The sequence below is a fragment of the Notechis scutatus genome, chromosome 1 (assembly GCF_049901735.1).
Source record: "Notechis scutatus isolate UNSWTSFEM ecotype Mainland chromosome 1, rNotScu1.2, whole genome shotgun sequence".
Lineage (NCBI taxonomy): Eukaryota > Metazoa > Chordata > Lepidosauria > Squamata > Elapidae > Notechis > Notechis scutatus.
The window spans coordinates 231,059,130-231,079,292 of NC_142009.1; the positions used below are offsets into that span (position 1 = coordinate 231,059,130).

The 20,163-nt window shown below is 38.0% G+C and overlaps 1 protein-coding gene across 4 annotated transcripts in view; it reads left to right on the forward strand.

The window, feature by feature from the left end:
* Positions 1-18,724: 18,724 nt before the first annotated feature.
* Positions 18,725-20,163, forward strand: part of CD6 (CD6 molecule) — a 51,961-nt gene continuing 50,522 nt past the window's right edge. For all 4 annotated transcript variants that reach the window (XM_087950598.1, XM_087950599.1, XM_087950597.1 and 1 more), the window contains exon 1: positions 18,725-18,838. In XM_087950598.1, coding sequence (XP_087806724.1) covers positions 18,784-18,838 — 55 coding nt within the window. In that variant the 5' untranslated portion in view covers positions 18,725-18,783. The remainder of the gene's footprint in view (positions 18,839-20,163) is intronic.

Genomic DNA, 20,163 nt, shown 5'->3' on the forward strand with positions numbered 1-20,163 from the left:
CCAGCAGCTCAGCTAAAGCAACCAGGCATCGACATAGAATAACAGTGATGTAGGAAGAGGTTGGAGGTAGTTGATCACTTTAGTGACAATGACATCAATTCATATTGCATCAGACGTTATATTCAAAAGGTTCTGACCAGTTCTGGAGAACTGATAATGGAAATTTTTAGTAGATCGGAGAATCAGCCAATACCACCTCTGACTGACCCCGCCCCCATCCATTCTCTGCCTCCCGAGTCCCAGCTGATCGGCTGGGTCTTCTTTTGTTGCCCTGCACAGGAGAAGGGAGTTGGAAAGCAGGTTAGTGGTGTGGGGAGGGAATGGGGATTTTGCAGTAACCTTCCCCTGCCACACCCACCAAGCCATGCACACCAAGCTACACCCACAGCACCGGTAGTAAAAAAAATTTGAATCCCACCACTGTATTGCATGGGACCATTTATGTAAAAAAAAAAAAAAGAAGAAGAAAAAAATTAAAAGACAAAACTTCCCCTTCCCCTCCAGTAAGTATAGTCAACATTAACATAGCTGCCTGTTAAAATACAACTAAATACTTCTACATTCTCCATGCCTTACCCTGTTTTCTATAAAGCCATCTCCAAATCTTCAGTTCACTTTATTAATGAGCTAAAGCCAATAACGGTTAACAGAAATAACAACTGAAAGATTTATATCTCCACTTCCATTTAAGCAAATTGCCCTTAATCTCTCTCTTCAAATAACAAAATCCAATCCCAATCAACAATTAAACATTAATCTTACAAATTAATCCATTACACCTAATTAAACTTTACCACAAATAACCATCATCATCCAATTTCAATTAAAACCAAACAAACATTTGAAGTAGTCCTCAACTTGCAACCACAGTCAGAACCAGAATTTTGATCATGAGTTGAGATAACCAAGTGACCAAATGTGATTCTTTTTACCATTTTTACAGAGTTCATTAAGCAAATCGGATGGTTGTTAAGCAAATCCATTCTTCATTAAGAAAATCACACCATCATTCTATTATCCCAAATAGACATTTTTTTGCTGGAAATATGGCAATTCATAGTCACATGACCACAGTGTGCTGCAAGTATTCATAAATGTAAGCTGTTTGCCGAAATAGAATCATGTGATTGCAGGAGGGGGTCAGAATGACATTTTATGATGGATGAAAGTGCTTTATGGGCCATAAAGCATCCCTTCTGAGGCCATTGTAACTTTGGTTGTAAATCAAGGACTATCTGTAATAGCAAACCATTATTTTAACCATAATCCAATAAACCAATTATGTATTTTTTCTTCTTTTTGCCAGTAAACTTTAATTCCTACAAATAAAGTTCTAACGTCTGCTTTCTCATTGTCTTATTGTTTTCTCTCTCGAAATTCTTGTCATCTTTATCAGTCCTTTGTAATTCCAAGTGAAGTAGCTCCAATAAATTCCTTATCATCCAGTATATATCATCCCATTCATCCATCTATTATCTATCTATCTATCTATTATATCCATATTATTCTTTTGGTTTATTATTTGTATATCTTTGTTATTATTATTTTGTATTTCCCTCTTTCTTGTTTTCCCATCTTTTTTGTATTTCCCCTCTTTGTAAGTTCTAAGTTTTAAATCCACTGTAAAGGCCATTTTGACTTTATTCCATGGGGCTTGTTCCTCTTCAGTAAAAGCTTATTATTCCATTATATAATTAAATAGTTTGAGAACCTCTTGAACCCAAGCATCAAATGTTTCCTTTACGATCGACATCTGATACCTTCTAATGTCCAAACTTCAAAGTCCTATTATCAGTTTGTAATGCAAGCAAAGACATTTTTCCCATGAGGAAAGATCCTTTTGATTAATTTCAAAGTATTTCTTGAATTCAAATTAATCTTAACCCTTAATCTTTTTTAAAAAATGTTTCTAAAATCTACACATCATCCCATTGCTCTATATTGCAAAAAAAACAAAAAACCCCTCTTAAAACTGTATGTACTCTGTGTGTGTGTGTATGAATGGAATGAAAAGAAACTTGTCCAGCAAGTGCTAAATTTGCAGTTCTGAAGGTTTTGCAATGTTCTACAAACAATAAGAAAAAATGTAAATTCCAAAGTGATTAAATGGATAAAACATTCCTAGACTTGACAGGCTCATAGCATGATGAAATCCTGTTACTCATACCTTATTGCAAGCAACCACAAAAAGTCAATTTCTGCTGTCTGCTCACCAAAAACAGCTGTCCAGAGTACATATGGGTTATCTCAAGATCTCTCCTTCATCTGAAGTAAAGCCAGAAGACTATTAATTCTACTCCCACCTTAGGCATGAAAACTGGTTGGGTGATTTTGGGCCAGTCACTCACTCTTAGTCCAACTCAACTCACAGAGTTGTTGTGGGGAAAATTGTGGAAGCCACCTCTAGCATTAGAAGATGAAATTATATCAGCAGTTCGGTCACTATCAAGTTAAAAAGACTAAACCAATTCTGGAGAATGACACAGTGGCCCAGCCAATTGAAAGAGGTCAATCTACATCCCAACATAAAAGAAGAGTTTTAAAGAGCATGCAAACTATTGTACAATAACTCTAGTAAAGTAATGCTAGAGGATGGCATAATGTCTTCCTGCCCTCAAGAAATATTAATTGTGCTGAGGCCCCCTAGTCATGTTGGAATGGGACAGCTTGCTGCAGCCAACTTGCTACGAGACAACTTGCCACTGCCAGCTTGCTGCAGGACAGTTTGCTGCAGGACAATTTAACAATTCAATTTAATTATTTAAAATAAATATAAATTATTTTAATTTTTGTCATTTACATTTCATTCTGAGTTGGCCATGACGAATTGTCAAAGACCCTAGGCATGTAGTTCAGCTTCCATCTCTTTTCTGAGTTCTTCTCTCATTCCTTTCCAGTCCTTTTTTGTGTCCGAAGAAAATATTCTTAGTACCAATTTTTAATAGGACTGATAATCCTCGTAAGTCTGTTTTAGCTAACCATGTCTCAGTTCCAAGTCGCTGCTTGAAAATGCATTACCTTTTGCTATTGTGGTTATTTTTGTTTTATTTGAGTTTAATGTTCCCCTGAAAAATGTAGGACATATCTTCATTCAAAACCAACTACAATTCCACACTCAGTTGTTACCGTACTATATTTCTATGTTTGGATGTGTTTTTTTTATATATATAAACCTCATTGAGTTGTTCATAGTATAGAGGGATAGGAATCTTGTTATAAAATAATACAGCATTAGGAAAAGCAGATCTGGAAACCTTCATACAGTAATCCAGGAATGTATCATACTTCTAAAAAGTAAATAGTAGATTGATACATTTCCTGTGGGAAGCTGTCGTGATAAATCTGCTGTGAAATGCATGCTTGGAACACCAACTCCATAAAGTGATTTAAGGACAAAACACTGCATCATTTTAAATAGCTGATTAAGAGATATGGATTAAACACTAAAGGTGTTGTATGTCTTTACCTATAATTTCCTGTTGGAAATGGAAGACAATCCCAGAAAGTAGGGGACATTTTTAAATGGTAAAGTGGATAATGTGTTCAGACAATTGGAAATGCACAAAACAGAGCTTGCGACTGGCAATTCCCCCTGTGTCAATTAAGAGCCTCCTGCATGCTGTTTCAATTGTCCGATCATGTTATTCTCTTCAGACATAATTTGCTGTATACCAGAATGGTCATTTCACTCTTCAGCCTGATAAGTAAATGTCCTTTGGCCTTCTTTCAAGTGCCACTCTCCCCATATGGTAGACAGAATTTCCACCATTTCTAGCTAACATATCCATGCTGACTGAGGATTATGGGAATAGTAGCCAATGCATCAGCAGAATAGCAATAGCAATAACACTTAGACTTATACACCGCTTCACAGTGCTTTACAGCCCTCTCTAAGTGGTTTACAGAGTCGGCATATTGACCCCAACAATCTGGGTTCTCATTTTACTGACCTCAGAAGGATGGGAGGCTTCTGAGTTGTAGCACTAGGATGACTAGAACAGCTTTTCTCAAATTGAATTTGCAGTATGGATATGTATAGTCAGTCGTGTTTCTACTGATCATTCAACTATTAAAGGCACAGAAGAGAAAAAAATCTGTCTCCTTATATTCACAGAATGTAAATGTTATTTCTACACTGTTAAAACAAACTTGAGGTAAAACTTTGATTGCACTTGTGTTATACTAGCAAATATTGACCAAATATCACAAATACTCCGGTTTTGGGGGGGGGGGATTTATTTATTTGGTGACATGGATCAGTGATGGGATTCAAAAATTTTTTACTACCGGTTCTATGGGTGTGGCTTGATGGGTGTGGCGTGGCCTAGTGGCCGTGGCAGGGGAAGGTTACTACAAAATCCCATTCCCTCCCCACCCCAATAACCTGCTTTCCAGCTCCATTCTCCTGTACAAGGCAACAAAAGAAGCCTCAGCCAATCATCCAATCACTCAGGAGGCAGAGAATAGATGGGGCCAGTTAGAGGTGCTATTTTTCCAGTTCTCTGAACTACTCAAAATTTCCGCTACTGGTTCTCCGGACTACTCAAAATTTCCGCTACTGGTTCTCCAGAACTGGTCAGAACCTGCTGAATATCACCTCTGACATGGATGGATAGAAATAAGAGAAAATATAGAGAAAGTGATTCAATCATTCAGAAACCAAGAATATATAAAAATAGTGACTAGTGAATATCTGCCTAGAAAATTTCATTTTGTTTCAAATATACATTTTAAGCTACTTATAGTAAAGATGTGAATAGGAATTTCAGAATACAAATAATTCTAAGAAAAGAAGAAAAGAAAAAAGAAAAGTAGAACAATGTTAAGAAGAAGAAAAACAGTGTGAGTCCTGTAAATGTATTCTGCAATAGAGTAATTTCGCAGCTGAATGAATTGAAAGTGAATATAAGAGAAAAAGATGAAGAAGCTGCTTAGAACACAGTGGAAATAATTATGTTGCAAAATGCAATGAGAGGACGTGAACTTAATGTTAATGGGAAATATGAAGACAAATGCTTTGTGGATGTAGTAAAGGAAGGAGTAGATAAGAAACTATGCACACGAGAGAATAACAGCTACAAAAATGAGGATGAGAAAAAGCTACTGTATAACATGCGTGGAGAGAAAAAAATAACTGCATATAGTGTTACACCTACTCACAGGTGCAGCTTATGGCCACTCATTCCCACATTCACAGCCCTAGTCAACTACACTACAACTACACAATCATTTTCAACTGAATACTGAGACACAACTGGTTCTTTGGAGTACAGGGAGACCCAGTGAACGTAAAATAATAACTCTCTCCCTCTCCCTCTCCCTCTCTCCCCTCTCCCCTCCTCCCCTCCCCCTCCCCCTTCCTCCCTCTCTCACCCTCTCTCCCTCTCCCTCTGTCTCATGCGCACACACACACACACACACCGAGTTTTTCTCAGCTAGGCTGGCAAGCTGACAAGTCTGGATCCAAGCACAAAACTCAAAAAGTGGATGGGCTTAGGATCCCCTTCATTCTCCCAAAAGTCTTTGCTTTGTTGGTTGTCAAGACTGCCAGCTACTTTTGCCTTGTTGATTTTCAAGTCTTGATGGGTCTTGGGGAGTTTCCATGTTTTCAACTTCTTTTGTCTGATTCATCTGACATTTTTAAAAAAAGCCTTACATTTTTTTTTACTATCTTCCTGAAGGGATCCTCTAGATTAGGAGTCCCCAGTCGGATTGGTACCGGGTTACAGCATCCCAGAAACCGTGCCAGGCAAACAAACCAAGCCCCATCTGTGATATGCAGGCAGCACATCCCCTCTGGTCCGCAGAACAACCTCTCTCCATAGAACTGGTCCCTGGTGCCCAAAAGGTTGGGGACCACTGCTCTAGGTAAGATTCAGATAATATTTCTGGCTTTTGTCCATCCTGCTTATGTGCCTACTTCATCTTTGGTATGGCAGCCTTGTCTCACAATAGTCAAAAGAGGATAAGGAATGGTTCAGATCAAAGATGCTGACAAAATACAACATGATTTGATTGAAAAAAAATGTTTTGAAAACAGGTGAAAAAAAGATTAGAAAAAGAGCTTCCAGCAAAGTGAATGCAATTAAGAATTAAACGTTTTGGGAAGAATGCTTAAAGATCCTTAGGAGAGTGAAAATGGTTGTGTCGAAGAAGTAAAAATGAAACAAAAGCTGTATATATATATACACCCAATTGATTAAAAACTGGATGAAAACAAAGTTATCCAGTGCGTCCTGTGACAATGTTGAAAGATAGTACATGACATGAAGAAAGTTGATAAATGAATATGTTTTGCTTATGTGACCTTTTAATATGTGTGAAAATTGTATGCATGCCTGCGTAGCGTCCTTATACAAAGGGAAAGGTCAAAAGAGTGGAGCTGGGGAAGTGTTTGGCATAATTCTAACTGAAAAGGTCTCAGAGGCAGCAATGAACATCTGGGAAGGTGAATCTTAATGCTGAGCAGAGAATATGTGAATCTGAAATTTGCTATTCAGCAGGTAATTGAACGCTGTATGAGTATGAGAAAGAAATACATTGACTGCTTATGGATTTATAGCAAGGGAATAAGGTTGAAATTATGAAATGTTTTGGAAACTATGGAACTGAATTTTAAATAAATGAAGTACAAAGATTTAAAAAACCAAAAAAATAATTTGTCAGTCATAGTTCAGTTAAAAAACCCCACATATATTACAATGATTAAACTAAAGTGAACACAAAGGAAAATATAAAAGAAATTATAGGAGAAAAAAACTCATTTCAGTGAAAGATTGCTTCAATCCTTAAATTTGTCATTAAATGTAGAAACATATTGCTTCATCTTATTTTAGAATATAAAGGGATTGCAAACGTTGATAGACTATGTATTTTGAATCCATTCATTAATAGCAGAATAAATTTCTTTCCATTTACATAGAATTATTTTCTTTGTCAAACCCCAGACTTGATAAGCTGAAGTTCACAATAAAATACCAAAATCCTTTTTAGGAGCATAATTCCACACCATATTTACACTTTTAACTATTACATATTTCCCTATGACTATCTCATTTTTTCTTTATTTACATTGTTTTTGCATTTCTTAAAAACTTAAGATTCTCTCATTTTCCAAAACAGGATATTCCCATTCTCCATTTCACATTTGTATGAAATGTGCAGTTTGGTGGTTGAAAGTGACAACTGATAATAGAATTCAAGTAGGTTGAGGGGAAAGATGCAATGTTTAGCAAATGGCTCACCATTGGGCAGGAGGGTGAGGCAAGGATGTGTGATGTTCTCTTGCATGTTTAAGGTATTTATGGACAAATGCATAAGAAATGTGTGTGGTGGCAACAGAGGTATGTGTGTTGAGAATGTAAATATACATATACAAGTAGCCTTTGACTTACAACCATTTGTTTAGTGACTGTTCAACATTATAAGGCACTGAAAAAACTGTCTTTCTCACATAACCATTGCAGCATCCCTATGGTCACATGATCAAAATTTGGATGCTTGCCAATTGGCATGTATTTATGATGGTTGCAATGTCCTGGGATCATGTGATCACTTTTAGTGACCTTCTGACAATCAAAGTCAATGGGAAGTCAGATTCATATGTTACTAACTAACTGAACAACTGAAGCGATTCACTTAACAACTGTGGCAAGAACAGTCGTAAAATGGGGCAAACTGCACTTGACAACTGTTTTGCTTAGCAATAGAAATTTCAGGCTCAATTGTGGTTGTAAGTCAAGGACTACCTGAACATTGTATGCAAATAATTTTGTATTCCTGACTAAAATTCTAAATGGTTTGCAATGAACTTTACCTAGATGTATGGCACAGGTGAGAAATATGGATCTGAAAATTAATATCCTATATAATTGTGTTTGTCAAGAAAACACAAGGACCAATTGCAAAGTATAGATAATTCCTGAAAAATTAGATCAAGTAGAGGAATCTGTGCATCTTGGCAAGACGTTTCAACCTAGAGAGATGAAGAATTGATAAGATCTATAATACCTCAAGGCTCATAGGTAGCCTACAGCCTGGGAAGAGAAGAGGCCAAAGAAAGGGAGAGGGGAGGGCTTGCTCTCTTTGTTAACTAGTCCACCAACAAGTTTTAAATCAATGTTGTAAACCTTAATTAAAATGGATTTTGAAGCCATATTTAATGTGTTCTTCTTAACAACTGCAGTTGCATTGAATTATCTTGTATCAGTTAATAAAAAAGGAAAAGATAGCAAACACATAATCAATATACAGCCTTAATATTCAGTTTGCACAATGGTTCATTGCAGAGGTGGTATTCAGCAGGTTCTGAACAGTTCTGGAGAACCGGTAGCAGAAATTTTCAGTAGTTCGGAGAACCAGCAAATACCACCTCTGACTAGAGATTTTACAGTATCCTTCCCCAGCCATGCTCACCAAGCCATGCCCACAGAACTGGTAGTAAAAAAAATAATGATTCCCACTGGTTCATTGGTTCTCTAATTAACTGATATATAATATAGTGGCTGATCAGGTTTTTCAAAAAGCAATGTCCCTTTTTTTGAAATAAAATACTTTTTAACAGTCACTGGAGTAGAAAATATATTAATTCATTGATTGATTATGTTTTAATTCTCAGCACATAGAGAGACCATGTAGAAAGACCTTCTTTAGCCCCTTGCTCCCCAACCAAACCCTTGTCTTTCATGGGTGCACCCATTACCACTATAATCAAGACCATCTACCTTGTTGCTGATCATCCTTTTCAATTTCCTTCCATCTTTCCCAGCATTATATACATTTCTCAAGAAAGCTGTGTCTTCATATAAGGCTTAACAGCTTTAAGACTTGTGGACTTCAACTCCCAGGATTCCTCCTCCAGTCATGTTAGCTCAGGAATTCTGGGAGATGAAGTCCACAAGTCTTAAATTTGCCAAGTTTGAAGGCCCTTGATATAAAGAATGCAAAATACAGTATGATAATTTAAGCCTGATCATTTAGACCTTCAGTAAGAACTTTGAATTGAATTGGTGCATGATCTTGCAGTAGTTAGAATGAAGTATTGCAGGCTAACTCTTCCAACTGCCAGGAGTTTGATCCTGACCGGCTTCAGGTTGACACAGCCTTCCATCCTTCTGAAGTTGGTAAAATGAGGACCTAGATAGTTGGGGGCAATATGTTGATTTCTTTATATTTAATTTTAATCCAATTTTTTTCCACTGTGTTACCCGACTTTCATTACTAGAGCTGGCAGGATATTTGCATTTTCTGCTATCAGAATAATGTCATCAGCAGGTTAATAATATTTTTTCCTTCAGTTTAAACCATGGCCACGTGCTTTTAATCCAACTTCTCTCAATGACTATTTAACATATTGTTTGAATGAATAAGGCCTTGTCTTACTCCATTACCTGTTTTGCCATGTTTTGTCTGAAATATGCTTTTCTGTCTTGTGTGTAGGCTTCTCATGAGGACTGGGAAATGTTCTGGGGTATCCATCTTTCTAAGGACATTCTGCAGCTTAACATGGCCCATACAATTAAAGATCTTTCTAAAATCAATCAAGTACATTTTGACTTCTTGTTGGTATTCTTTGGCTTTCTCAATTATCCAATGTGCATTAGCAATAATGTTTCTTATTCCTCAACTTTCCTAAAGTGTGTTGGATGATTCTGAGCATTATTTTGGTAGCATGGGATAGTAAGCATAGAATACAATAGTTTGTGCATTCCGTTAAGTCTCTTTTTTTAAATACCGATATGTAGATTGACCTCTTAGAAGTCAAAAAAGAATATTTTCCAAGGTATCATGAATGTTGACATCTCTGCTGTTCAGAATTTTCAGTATATCCCTTCCATCTTTATTTGATCTTTTTGAAACTGTTAGTTTACCATTTTTTCTTTAGTGCCCTTTGTCTACCAATTCAGGGTTTGAACTTTCTGCGTTTGCAGATCTTTTGGAAGACTTTTGTTCTTTCTTTGTATTTGTTTCCATCTTTGATGTCTTTACAAAGGTCGTTTAATACTGCTTCTAAGAGCTCTCTGACATTCTTTGCTAAGATCCTTCCAGACACCAGTGTCTTTCTTGGCTTTGGCTTCTCTTTGTGTGTATTTTTACCTTTGGATTCTAATATCTCCTTTGTTTTCCTCTGTTTTTTTAATCTTTGCTGGTTTCATTTGAAACCTGCATCCAGGATAGCTTGTCTTTAATAAGATAATAAGATAGTAAGATAATAAGATAATAATAATAGTAAGATAATAAGATAATAAGATAATAAGATAGACCCAAGCCTAGTTGAAAAGACCCAAGCCTAGTTGAAAATTACAGGCCAATCTCCTTATGCTGCGTCACCTGTAAAGTCATGGAATCAATTATTAACCAATCCATTATCCTCCACTTAGAGACAAACAACCTACTCTCCAATAAACAATTTGGTTTCAGAAAAAAACTATCCTGTAATCTGCAACTCTTACACTGCAAAAACATATGGACGACACAACTCGACCAGGGCAAAGCAATAGACGCAATCTACATAGACTTCTGTAAAGCCTTTGATTCAGTGGTACACGACAAACTACTCCTAAAAATAAAATCCTATGGTATCTCTGGACAACTGAATAACTGGATAGAAGCATTCCTGTCAAACAGACAACAAATGGTCAAAATCGGGAGCGTCCTATCAAATCCAGTACCTGTCAATAGTGGTGTCCCCCAGGGCAGTGTTCTAGGACCAACTCTCTTCATACTCTACATAAATGACCTCTGCGATCATATTAAGAGCAATTGCGTTCTTTTCGCTGATGATGTAAAGCTGTTCAATACCACAGACAATACTGCTACCCTTCAAAAAGATCTCGACTATGTATCTGAATGGTCAAACAAATGGCAACTTCAAATCTCAACAAATAAATGCTCTGTCTTACATATTGGCAAAAAAATCAGAAAATAAAATACAAGCTGAATAGTCAAGAACTTGTTGATGACCCAAGCTCTGTAAAGGACCTTGGAATACTCACCTCTAATGATCTAAGTGCTAGAGCCCACTGCAACTACATAGCCAAAAAGGCATTAAGAGTTGTTAACCTAATCCTACGTAGCTTTTTCTCTGGTAATATCACACTACTAACCAGAGCATACAAAACATTTGCTAGACCAATACTCGAATACAGTTCATCAGTCTGGAACCCTCATTACGTATCTGATATTAGCACAATTGAGAAAGTCCAGAAATATTTCACAAGGAGAGTTCTCCACTCTTCTACTCGTTGTAGAATACCTTATGCCACCAGACTTGAAATTCTAGAACTAGAAAACCTTGAATTACGCCGTCTTCGGTCTGACTTAAGCATGGTATATAAAATCATACATTGCAATGTCCTACCTGTCAATGAATACTTCAGCTTCAACCATAACAACACAAGAGCACACAATAGATACAAACTCAAAGTAAACCGCACCAAACTTGATTGCAGGAAATACGACTTCAGCAACAGAGTGGTCAGCGTCTGGAATACTCTACCCGACTCTGTAGTGTCTTCCCCAAACCCCAAAAACTTTAACCTTAGACTGTCTACTATTGACCTCACCCCCTTCCTAAGAGGTCTGTAGGGGGCGTGCATAAGCGCACCAACGTGCCTACCGTCCCTGTCCTATTGTTTCTCTTATTCTTTTATTTTTCTTATATGTACCCATTTCATGTATTCACAACTATGTATACGCTTATACTTATTATCTTGTAAACAATTGGAAAATCAAATAAATAAATAAATAAATATTTAACTCTCAGATATCCTAACCTTTTATTCTGGTCAGTTAAATTTCCCAGAAAATGTACTTAGTGACACACACAACAAACAACAGCAAAACATTAACAAGTAAAACTTGTACCAGTGGAAGTAGATGGTTCCTCTTCTCCATTAGAAAATCAGAATTAAATTAAAATTCACCCATCTCCTTGCTTCCAAGATACATTAACTTTTACTGTTAAAATATCTTTATGGTGTCTTGTACCTAGTTTATTTTGCTTTTTCCCATCTACTGGAGAACAAAATAAATCAATAAAAATCCCACCCTCTCCTTCCCAGAAACATGCAAGAGATTAATTTATATTTTAAAAATATTTTTGCTGCTACCTTCTTTTTTCTGGCTCCCAGCTTAAACAAAGTGAAAATGAAAATCTGAATCCTCATTTAGGATCCCCCTTACACAAATTAATTTACACTCAGTTGCTTCCTCTACTGCCTTAACTCATCCTTGTTTTTCCCCCAACTCTCATTACAGGCAAGAGAATAAAGGTAAAATCACTACTTTTAAATCTGTTAAAATCTACTATTACTATTACTATTCCAGTAAGGCAGGGCACAGCAGCATGAAAAATATCAGTTTTTCTAACATGAAAGTGCACTATGAAATAAACCTGAACTCTAAATACATGTTTCTACAGTTAAATATATTCTCTGAGTTTGTAATGTCCTATTTTTATAGTCATTAACTATGACTTATTCCAAAAATACTGCCCTACATTTCAAGAATGCAGGCAGTGAACTGCTACTTCAATACAAGATATAAATTCAATATTGATTTATTTATATTTAGCCACCCATCTCATTACAAGGCAACTATGGGCATCTTACAATATTAAAATACACTCTTCCAACTTGTTGATATAATTTAAAAAATAGGCATAGACCAGTTGAAGCAGAGGTGGTATTCAGCAGGTTCTGACTAGTTCTGGAGAACCGGTAGCGGTAATTTTGAGTAATTCGGAGAACCGATAGCGGAAATTTTGAGTAGTTTGGAATACCACCTCTGACTGGCCCTGTCCCCATCTATTCTCTGACTCCCAAGTCCCAGCTGATGGGGACTGCACACGAGAACGGAGCTGGAAAGCAGGGTGCGGAGGGAATGGGGATTTTACAGCATCCTTCCCCTGCCATGCCTACTAAGCCACGCCACGCCTACAGAACCAGTAGTAAACATTTTTGAATCCCATCACAGGTACTGTACTTGTTCTCTTTATTAACCCTCTTCTACTTTTTTTTTTAAACAAGGCAAAGGCTTTTGGCTAAATTAAACTTAATGAGGCGGTTTATAAAGGCAGCCATTGCTGGAGGCAGTTAAATGACAAACTGGAAGATGTATACATTCAAGCTGGGTATTAAGTACAGGACCTTCACACTTTGGGTGATGAGTAATTAACACATAATCAAGAGTGACATTTGGGGGATGGGAATGAAGCCCTGGGGGGTAATGTAAGACAGCTGTGAGGTTACAGCAACAATGGACATATGGGAGAGGGTAAGATACAGATGCAGACGATTTTCCGTTTTGTGGTGCAACACACAGTGGGAGCTGGTAAACACAATTACAAGTTTTTTTTATCTAGCAAATTTCTGCTGTAATCAGAAAGGCTGTAAGGCTGATTTAGCCACTTTGCAGATACACACCTGTCTAGGTAGGCTGCTTTCTCTCTCTGCTTCTTTCTATTATTGCTATTAAACCTTTCAGAGTCAAACGGATTGGAAAATCAGGCATGATGCTTGATAGTGAATTGACCCTTTCTCCCTGACTCTATCTGCCTGCAGACAATCAACCGTTTGATTTTTTTTGAATGTTTTGCTTCCAGGGGAATCAATCATTCTATTTCTTATATCCAAAGTGAGGAAAATACAGTATATCAGATCCCGAGATTAGACTCAATCATACCTGCTGATCTTTGTGGCGGATTAAGCCGCTTCACAAGTTGGTGCTGAAAGTTTGACTTCTAGATCTTTGTCACTGAGCAGCAGTAAGTCCATCTTTCAGGATAATCAAATTGATTCCCAAATGCCACAACTAACCGTTCCCTTGTGGTGCCATATTCTTCTGATGTAACTCCTGAGCTTTTGAGATGGGTTGTCATCAAATTTCAATGTCAATTAAAAAGACACTCCTTTAGTTTTTTTAGCTGCCAGAAAAATGGAGTGGGGGAAAATAGCATATTCCTTAAATGCCCAGATAATCACCCTAGCAGCCCAAAGTTGTCAGAGCACAAGAAAATTATTGGAGAGCATGATTGATGACTCTTGGGGATGGATGTGTCCCATTGGAGAATACACATCCAGGGGGTGGGGGGAAGACTAGGGTCAAGGGGGAAATGAATGATGTATTTTAGTATTGGCTGCATCCAGCCAACACCAACATGTCCACTTCTAATAAATCAATTTTCTTTTCTCTGAGATGCATCTAGAGACTTATGATTTGAATGGAGGTGGATTTGTTGGAGTCCTGACATTCAATTCTCCTCCCCTATAATTCCCCCCCCTCCCCCCCCCCGTGATCTACTAATTGAATGATGGCACTGAGTCTTAATTTCTCATTGCCTTTTGTATGCTGAAAGCTTTAAAACAGGAGGACCCTGCCTAAACCTGTAGAGTTCTAAAAATAAAAAAAGCCATTTGAGATGTGTTGTTTTGAAAAAACAACCAATTCTTTAAAACAAGAAGAGGAAGGCCTAAAGCAAAGCTTGAGCAAAGTTCAGGACACATTTGCTATTCACACATCTGACCTTAATCTTGGCAGGCATTTTCTGAACTAATTTAAATAAGAAAGATGAAGTGGGTGGGGGAAACATCTGACATGGAAGCTGCATTCCAAATCATCACTTGGCAAAGGTTGCTCTTCGTTCTGCTGAGTTACATCCAAACAGCTTGATGCTGTCAAAACAGATTGTATGTAACTGGGACTGTGTCCCTATTGGTACGAAATCTATACATCTGCATAGCCTAGAACCAAATTAATGATAGCTGCACCAGTAATGGATAATTTGGCAATGAAACCATCCTATGCTAATTTAGAGCCAACCATGTGCCAATATTGTACCTACATCTGTTTCATGAGGACAGAAGTCAAGCATGTTTACAAAACAGTATGGATTGGACAATAGCAATTAACTGCTGCAGTGTGATTCAAGATACACTGGACATGCACCAGTGTTAGGCTATGTTAGTCTGAATTCTGTACTCTCCAGACTGTAACTTCCAAAACTCCCAGTCAACAAACCCATTGGTCACACTGGGAGGACAATTTCCGAGTGTAATGTATATAGAATTCCGAGTTCAATGCATATAGAGGTCAACAGAATGGGAAAGATTGGGAAATGCTGAAGAAAAAGTTGATCCATTTCTTTGCATTCCACATTAGTTTATTAAATACTTCAAAAAGGTTTTTTTCCTCTCTAAATGAAACTTTTTCCACTCACAGTATGAAGACAGGATAATTAAGGCAACAGATCTTTGAGTTCAAAAATGGGCAACCAGCAGGAAGGAATGCAGACAAACAGGTAGGTAAAATATTAAATCAGTTGTGTAAATGCCTAATAGACGATTGCCCTGACTGAGCTAATAAACCACAATTAGAAGCTTCATAGCAGATGGGTGGAGTTAAAGAATTCACTAGCCAGTGTACTGACTGGGGAATTCTGGAGTTGAAATCCAAATACCTTAAAGTTGCCAAGTTTGAAAAACACTTCTTTACAGGTTCAGATTTTGGAGCCATTTCTCACCAGCCAAACTTAGCAAAACTCAATTACTGCTGGCCTACTTATCTGTTGTTTGAAATCTTGTTTCTACTTTATGTCATTTGGGACAGGCTAAATCAAATGTGTGCTGTCCACCAAGGCAGTACAGATCTTTGAAAAATATGTTTTGTTTCTTGTAAGGCTTGAGCAAAAGTGCCTTTTTGAACCAAAACTAAAAAGCAAAGTCCCACTTCTAAACTGCAAAAGGGAGTGGGTGGGGTGCTCTGCTAAATATTCATTTAGTACATGTCTAGCACATGAACCAAAAACACAAGCTCTTGAGATTGAAACAAACCTCTTCAAAACAGACCACCTTTGGTCTTGTTAAATGGGTGCAGGTGAGGAAGGAGCAGGACTCAGGAGTGCAAAGAAACTCTTTATTTTTAAGCCGGAATCAAAAAGCAAACAAATGTGGTAGGTGCCAGCTTTTTATAGCCAGTGCTGTCCAATACTTCAGCCATTGACGGGATTCAAATCTTCCTGCCAGCGGCTGAACCACTGAGTTGAGTCTGACATCAAACTCCACTTTGCATATCACATAACACATGTAAATACAGCGTCATGCATATTTAACAGCTCTGCCTTGAACTTTGTCAAGGCTAATCACTGGCTCTCCACAAGGATTTTACCATACTGTGTGGTTGGATTGTTGAGCAAGTCAAAATTCTTCACTGAAATAAGTTCTGGCCAACACAATCTGGGAGGGGTGGATATATTGAAGGCAGGGATTGGCTGAAGCACAACCAGTGTCACATACTTCTCACCTTTCTTCATATGTAAGATGTAGCCTTTGTGTCAAAATCACTTGGGCATGAGAATCTACCAATTAAAATCTGCTCTGGTACCATGAATTTAACTCCCTCAACAATCAGATTGCAAAGAGGCAGAATTACCATGTTTATTTTTTCCATCATGGTTCTATGATGAATAGGAAGAAAAAAGTGTCTATTTGTAGTACATAAACCAATGGAATTACACAATTTAAATCATATTTAAACATTATTTATTATTAAATTTATATGCACCCATTTACTATCCCATACAACTGTGGGCAGTCTAGGAATGAGAGAAAATTGGTGTCAAGAAACCAGAAGGTAACACTGGGGGTTTCAGGCCATTTTGATGATGTAAATCTGTTTTTAAGAAAGCTTTTAGACATATCTGGGGGAAGTAATTCTTCTTCTTTAAATAATAGCTATGGGGATATATATGAAGATGGTATGGGATTTATTTGTTTGTTTATTTATTTTTCCAATGTATAATATGACTACCTGTCTCATTTAGTAAGCTCAGGTAGAATTAAATAAAGACAATAAAAACACTATAAAAAATAAAATACAGGCAGGTGAGAAACAGCAATCCAAATCACTAGCACAACAGAAAAGTGGGATGTAGGCAATATATATGACTTGCATATTTTGCCATATGAGTTTCCCTTTGGATATGACAATAGCAATCGAAAAAGTAGAACTGCATAAGAACAACAGATCCAATTATCAGCATCTGTCCTGAGATTAAAGCCCATCTGTTATCACCCAATAATGATAAATTAAGTGCAATCAGAAATTCCTGAGGTCCATTCATTGCAACTCAGCGATGCATTTTTCATATTGAGCTCTGCTACAACCTTCCCTGCTTCCAATCCAGCCCATTGTGTTTTCTCTCCATTGCCCTTATCGTTCCTGCACTGCAAACATATGGAGGTTTTGCAGAGGGAAAACTTTCAGCCAGCAGAGCCAGATACTATTATGGCATTCCATGCGCTTCTGAAAACAAGCTGGGAGGGAGGAAGGCTGTTCCTCCCACATATGGGTGCATGAGTGATAATCTGGCACTGGGGCACCCTAGAGAGAAAACATTGAACGGCAAGGAGACAACATAATTTTTCATAATTCACCACTGCTTTCCCCTGGCCATTCTCCAACGAACAGGTGTGTTAAGGAACAAGTGGATAGAACATGTAGAGCAGGGATCCCCAACCTTTTCGACGCCGCGCCCGGTTCCGGCGTCAGCTGAAGGCGCCGCCATCTTTTTGACGAAAAATCACTTCCGGTGACGTCACCGGAAGTGATTTTTCGTCAAAAAGGCGGCGCTAGCGTGGTGAGCTTTTTCGGGTAGAAATGGCTTTCTACCCGGAAAAGCTCACCCAAGCGCTGGCGCTGCCATCTTTTTTGATTAAAAATTGCTTTTTTACCAAAAAGATGGCGGCGCCCAGCAACCAGCGGCCCGGTAAGGCTTGTTCCGCGGCCCGGTACCGGTCCGCGGACCGGCGGTTGGGGACCCCTGATGTAGAGGATTCAACCTGTCAACATGACATCTGAGTCTTTCCCCATCTTTTTCTGTAGTACTGACAAAAGTCCATTGGAGGGCAGCATTTCAAAACTTCCTGGGATTCAAAGCTTCCTGGGGCTAGAGGCCAATGTTAAAATTAAAACTGTATGGTGACATCTTTTACCCGCACCTTGTGTTTTCTCATTTCTTTGGCTTAGAAGCAGTAGATTAAAAGCTAGTGCATGGGCAGTCCAGTAGAAATGATATTACAGAAAAAGGAAATCATTAAGGAGGTAGGATTGAGCTGAATTGAAGGATCTTAAGAAATTGCCCAAAGACATTTCACCTTGGCTTCAAGTGCCCATCTTTTTCAATTAGCAACTGAATGGTTTCTCATTGAGTTTTATGGCAGGAAATGAGGGGATATCAAACCAAAGAGACTATGAACCCACAGATTAAAAAGATAGAAACAATGGCTGGTTCAAAAACAATGCATGGAATTGTATAATTTCACGATTGACATCAACAATCTTCATTAAAATTCAGCCCATCAAAAGGAAAGGGAATAAGTTTATTGCAGAGGAAAAGCAACAGCTAAATGGCGTGTTTCTGAGAAAAAGAAGCAAGATAAAACTATCAAGCCTCTGTATTTCATCGCTCCTCCTGGAGGAAGTCCTAATGCTTGCTTTGTAGCATCTTGATCGCCGGTATCATTTGATAAGAGTTTCATTTTGTTCCCCCCTCCACTCCTCTGAATGCTCTTGCCTCATTCTGCTGTATTTTTCAGCTTCCTTGAGCTGCCACTCAGTTTAGGACCATATTGACAGTTTCTCGATGAGTGAAACCACAAGTGAGTGAGGGATGTTGCTATATGGAAATTAGTTACAACGTCAGGAGAATGAAACACAAAGCTTGCTGGGGGAATTTTTTTTTTCCCAACTCTGAAGATCTTTGTTTTTAATATACACTCAAGAGAAATGGATCTGGTGGAGGTGCTCGTTATGACCCTTTCCCTAATGGCGGTCAGAAAAGGTACCTCTTCATACTTGCTTATTTCTGCATCTTCATTCCTCTCCAACTTTCTGGTTTGTTTTTTTTTCCTTCAGCTATTTCTAAATAGCTTGCCTTTAGAAGTTGTGGGCGCATCATCACTGGAGACTTTCAAAAAAGAGACTGGACAACCATTTGCCTGAAATGGTATACGGTCTCCTGCCCGACCAGCGGGGGCTGGACTAGAAAACGTCCAAGCTTCCTTCCGATTCAATTATCTGTTTTATGTTCTCAAGGACCTTTAGATGAGGCCTCAGCTCAAAGTCAGTATGTCTCTTTATTAATTATTGAAACCTTCTCCTTCCTTTTGGCCTTGCCTTTTGTGATGAAGTTGTAATTGTTGATATGAAGCCTAGGGCTGCTGCTTCTCCATTCTCTTTGTTCTGCTCAAGACAGAAGAAATCAGATGTGACCCCTGATTGCACGGAAGGGTTCCCGATTAACCCCACACCAAAAGGGATAGGAAGAGAAATGATCTTCATTCATTTCTTCTGCAGTTCTTCAATGGCCCTCAAATTGCTACAGAAGTGAAACCGAAAAGGCAATGGAGTAGCCGTTAGATGGAAGTCTCCTACCCAGCCCCTAATCATCAATATTATTTCACTGCTCAGATTCCAAACATCACAAGTCAAATGTTCGCACTAAGAAGAAAAGGTCCCTGTTAGGGAAAGTGGAAGAAGGAGCAGGCTACATTCTTTGAAAAGTTAATATGTAAAGAGGAGTCACGTAGAGCCCATTTATCACATTACACCAAATGCAGATTGCAGGAAACTCTGAAGAAGCTGCTTAACAATATAAAATAAGCTAAATGGTTTTGGCAAGAATGTATCTAATCCAGTGCCACAGCCAACAAACCACCGCTGGAAAGTGCACAAGCAGAGGATTCCAGCAAAGATTCTTTTCCTCCTCTCCTACCACTATGCTCTCAATTTCCTCCTGGCTAGGAATCAATAATCCCTGCCAGTTTAGCTTTAGCAGCTCCTCTGTTAATATCTGCTGTTAGGTTTATTCACTACTATGTGTTTGCTTGATCCTCCTTTAAGAATTATTTAATTATTTCAGAGATAGTAAATTCCTTAAGGGGCTATTTACTTTTGTCCTGAATCTACTGCCAGCTAATTTTGACAGGTGATTCTTAAATGATAATGGTAAAATCAAACATTCAGTTAATTTTATAATCTTCCACCATGTCTCCTCCACTCCCATAGCAATCATTTTTTCAAAACACTAAAAACACTGTATAATCAAAAAAAGTTGCTCTAAGCACTGAATCTCAATTATTTCATTATCATCCTTTTCTGAATACA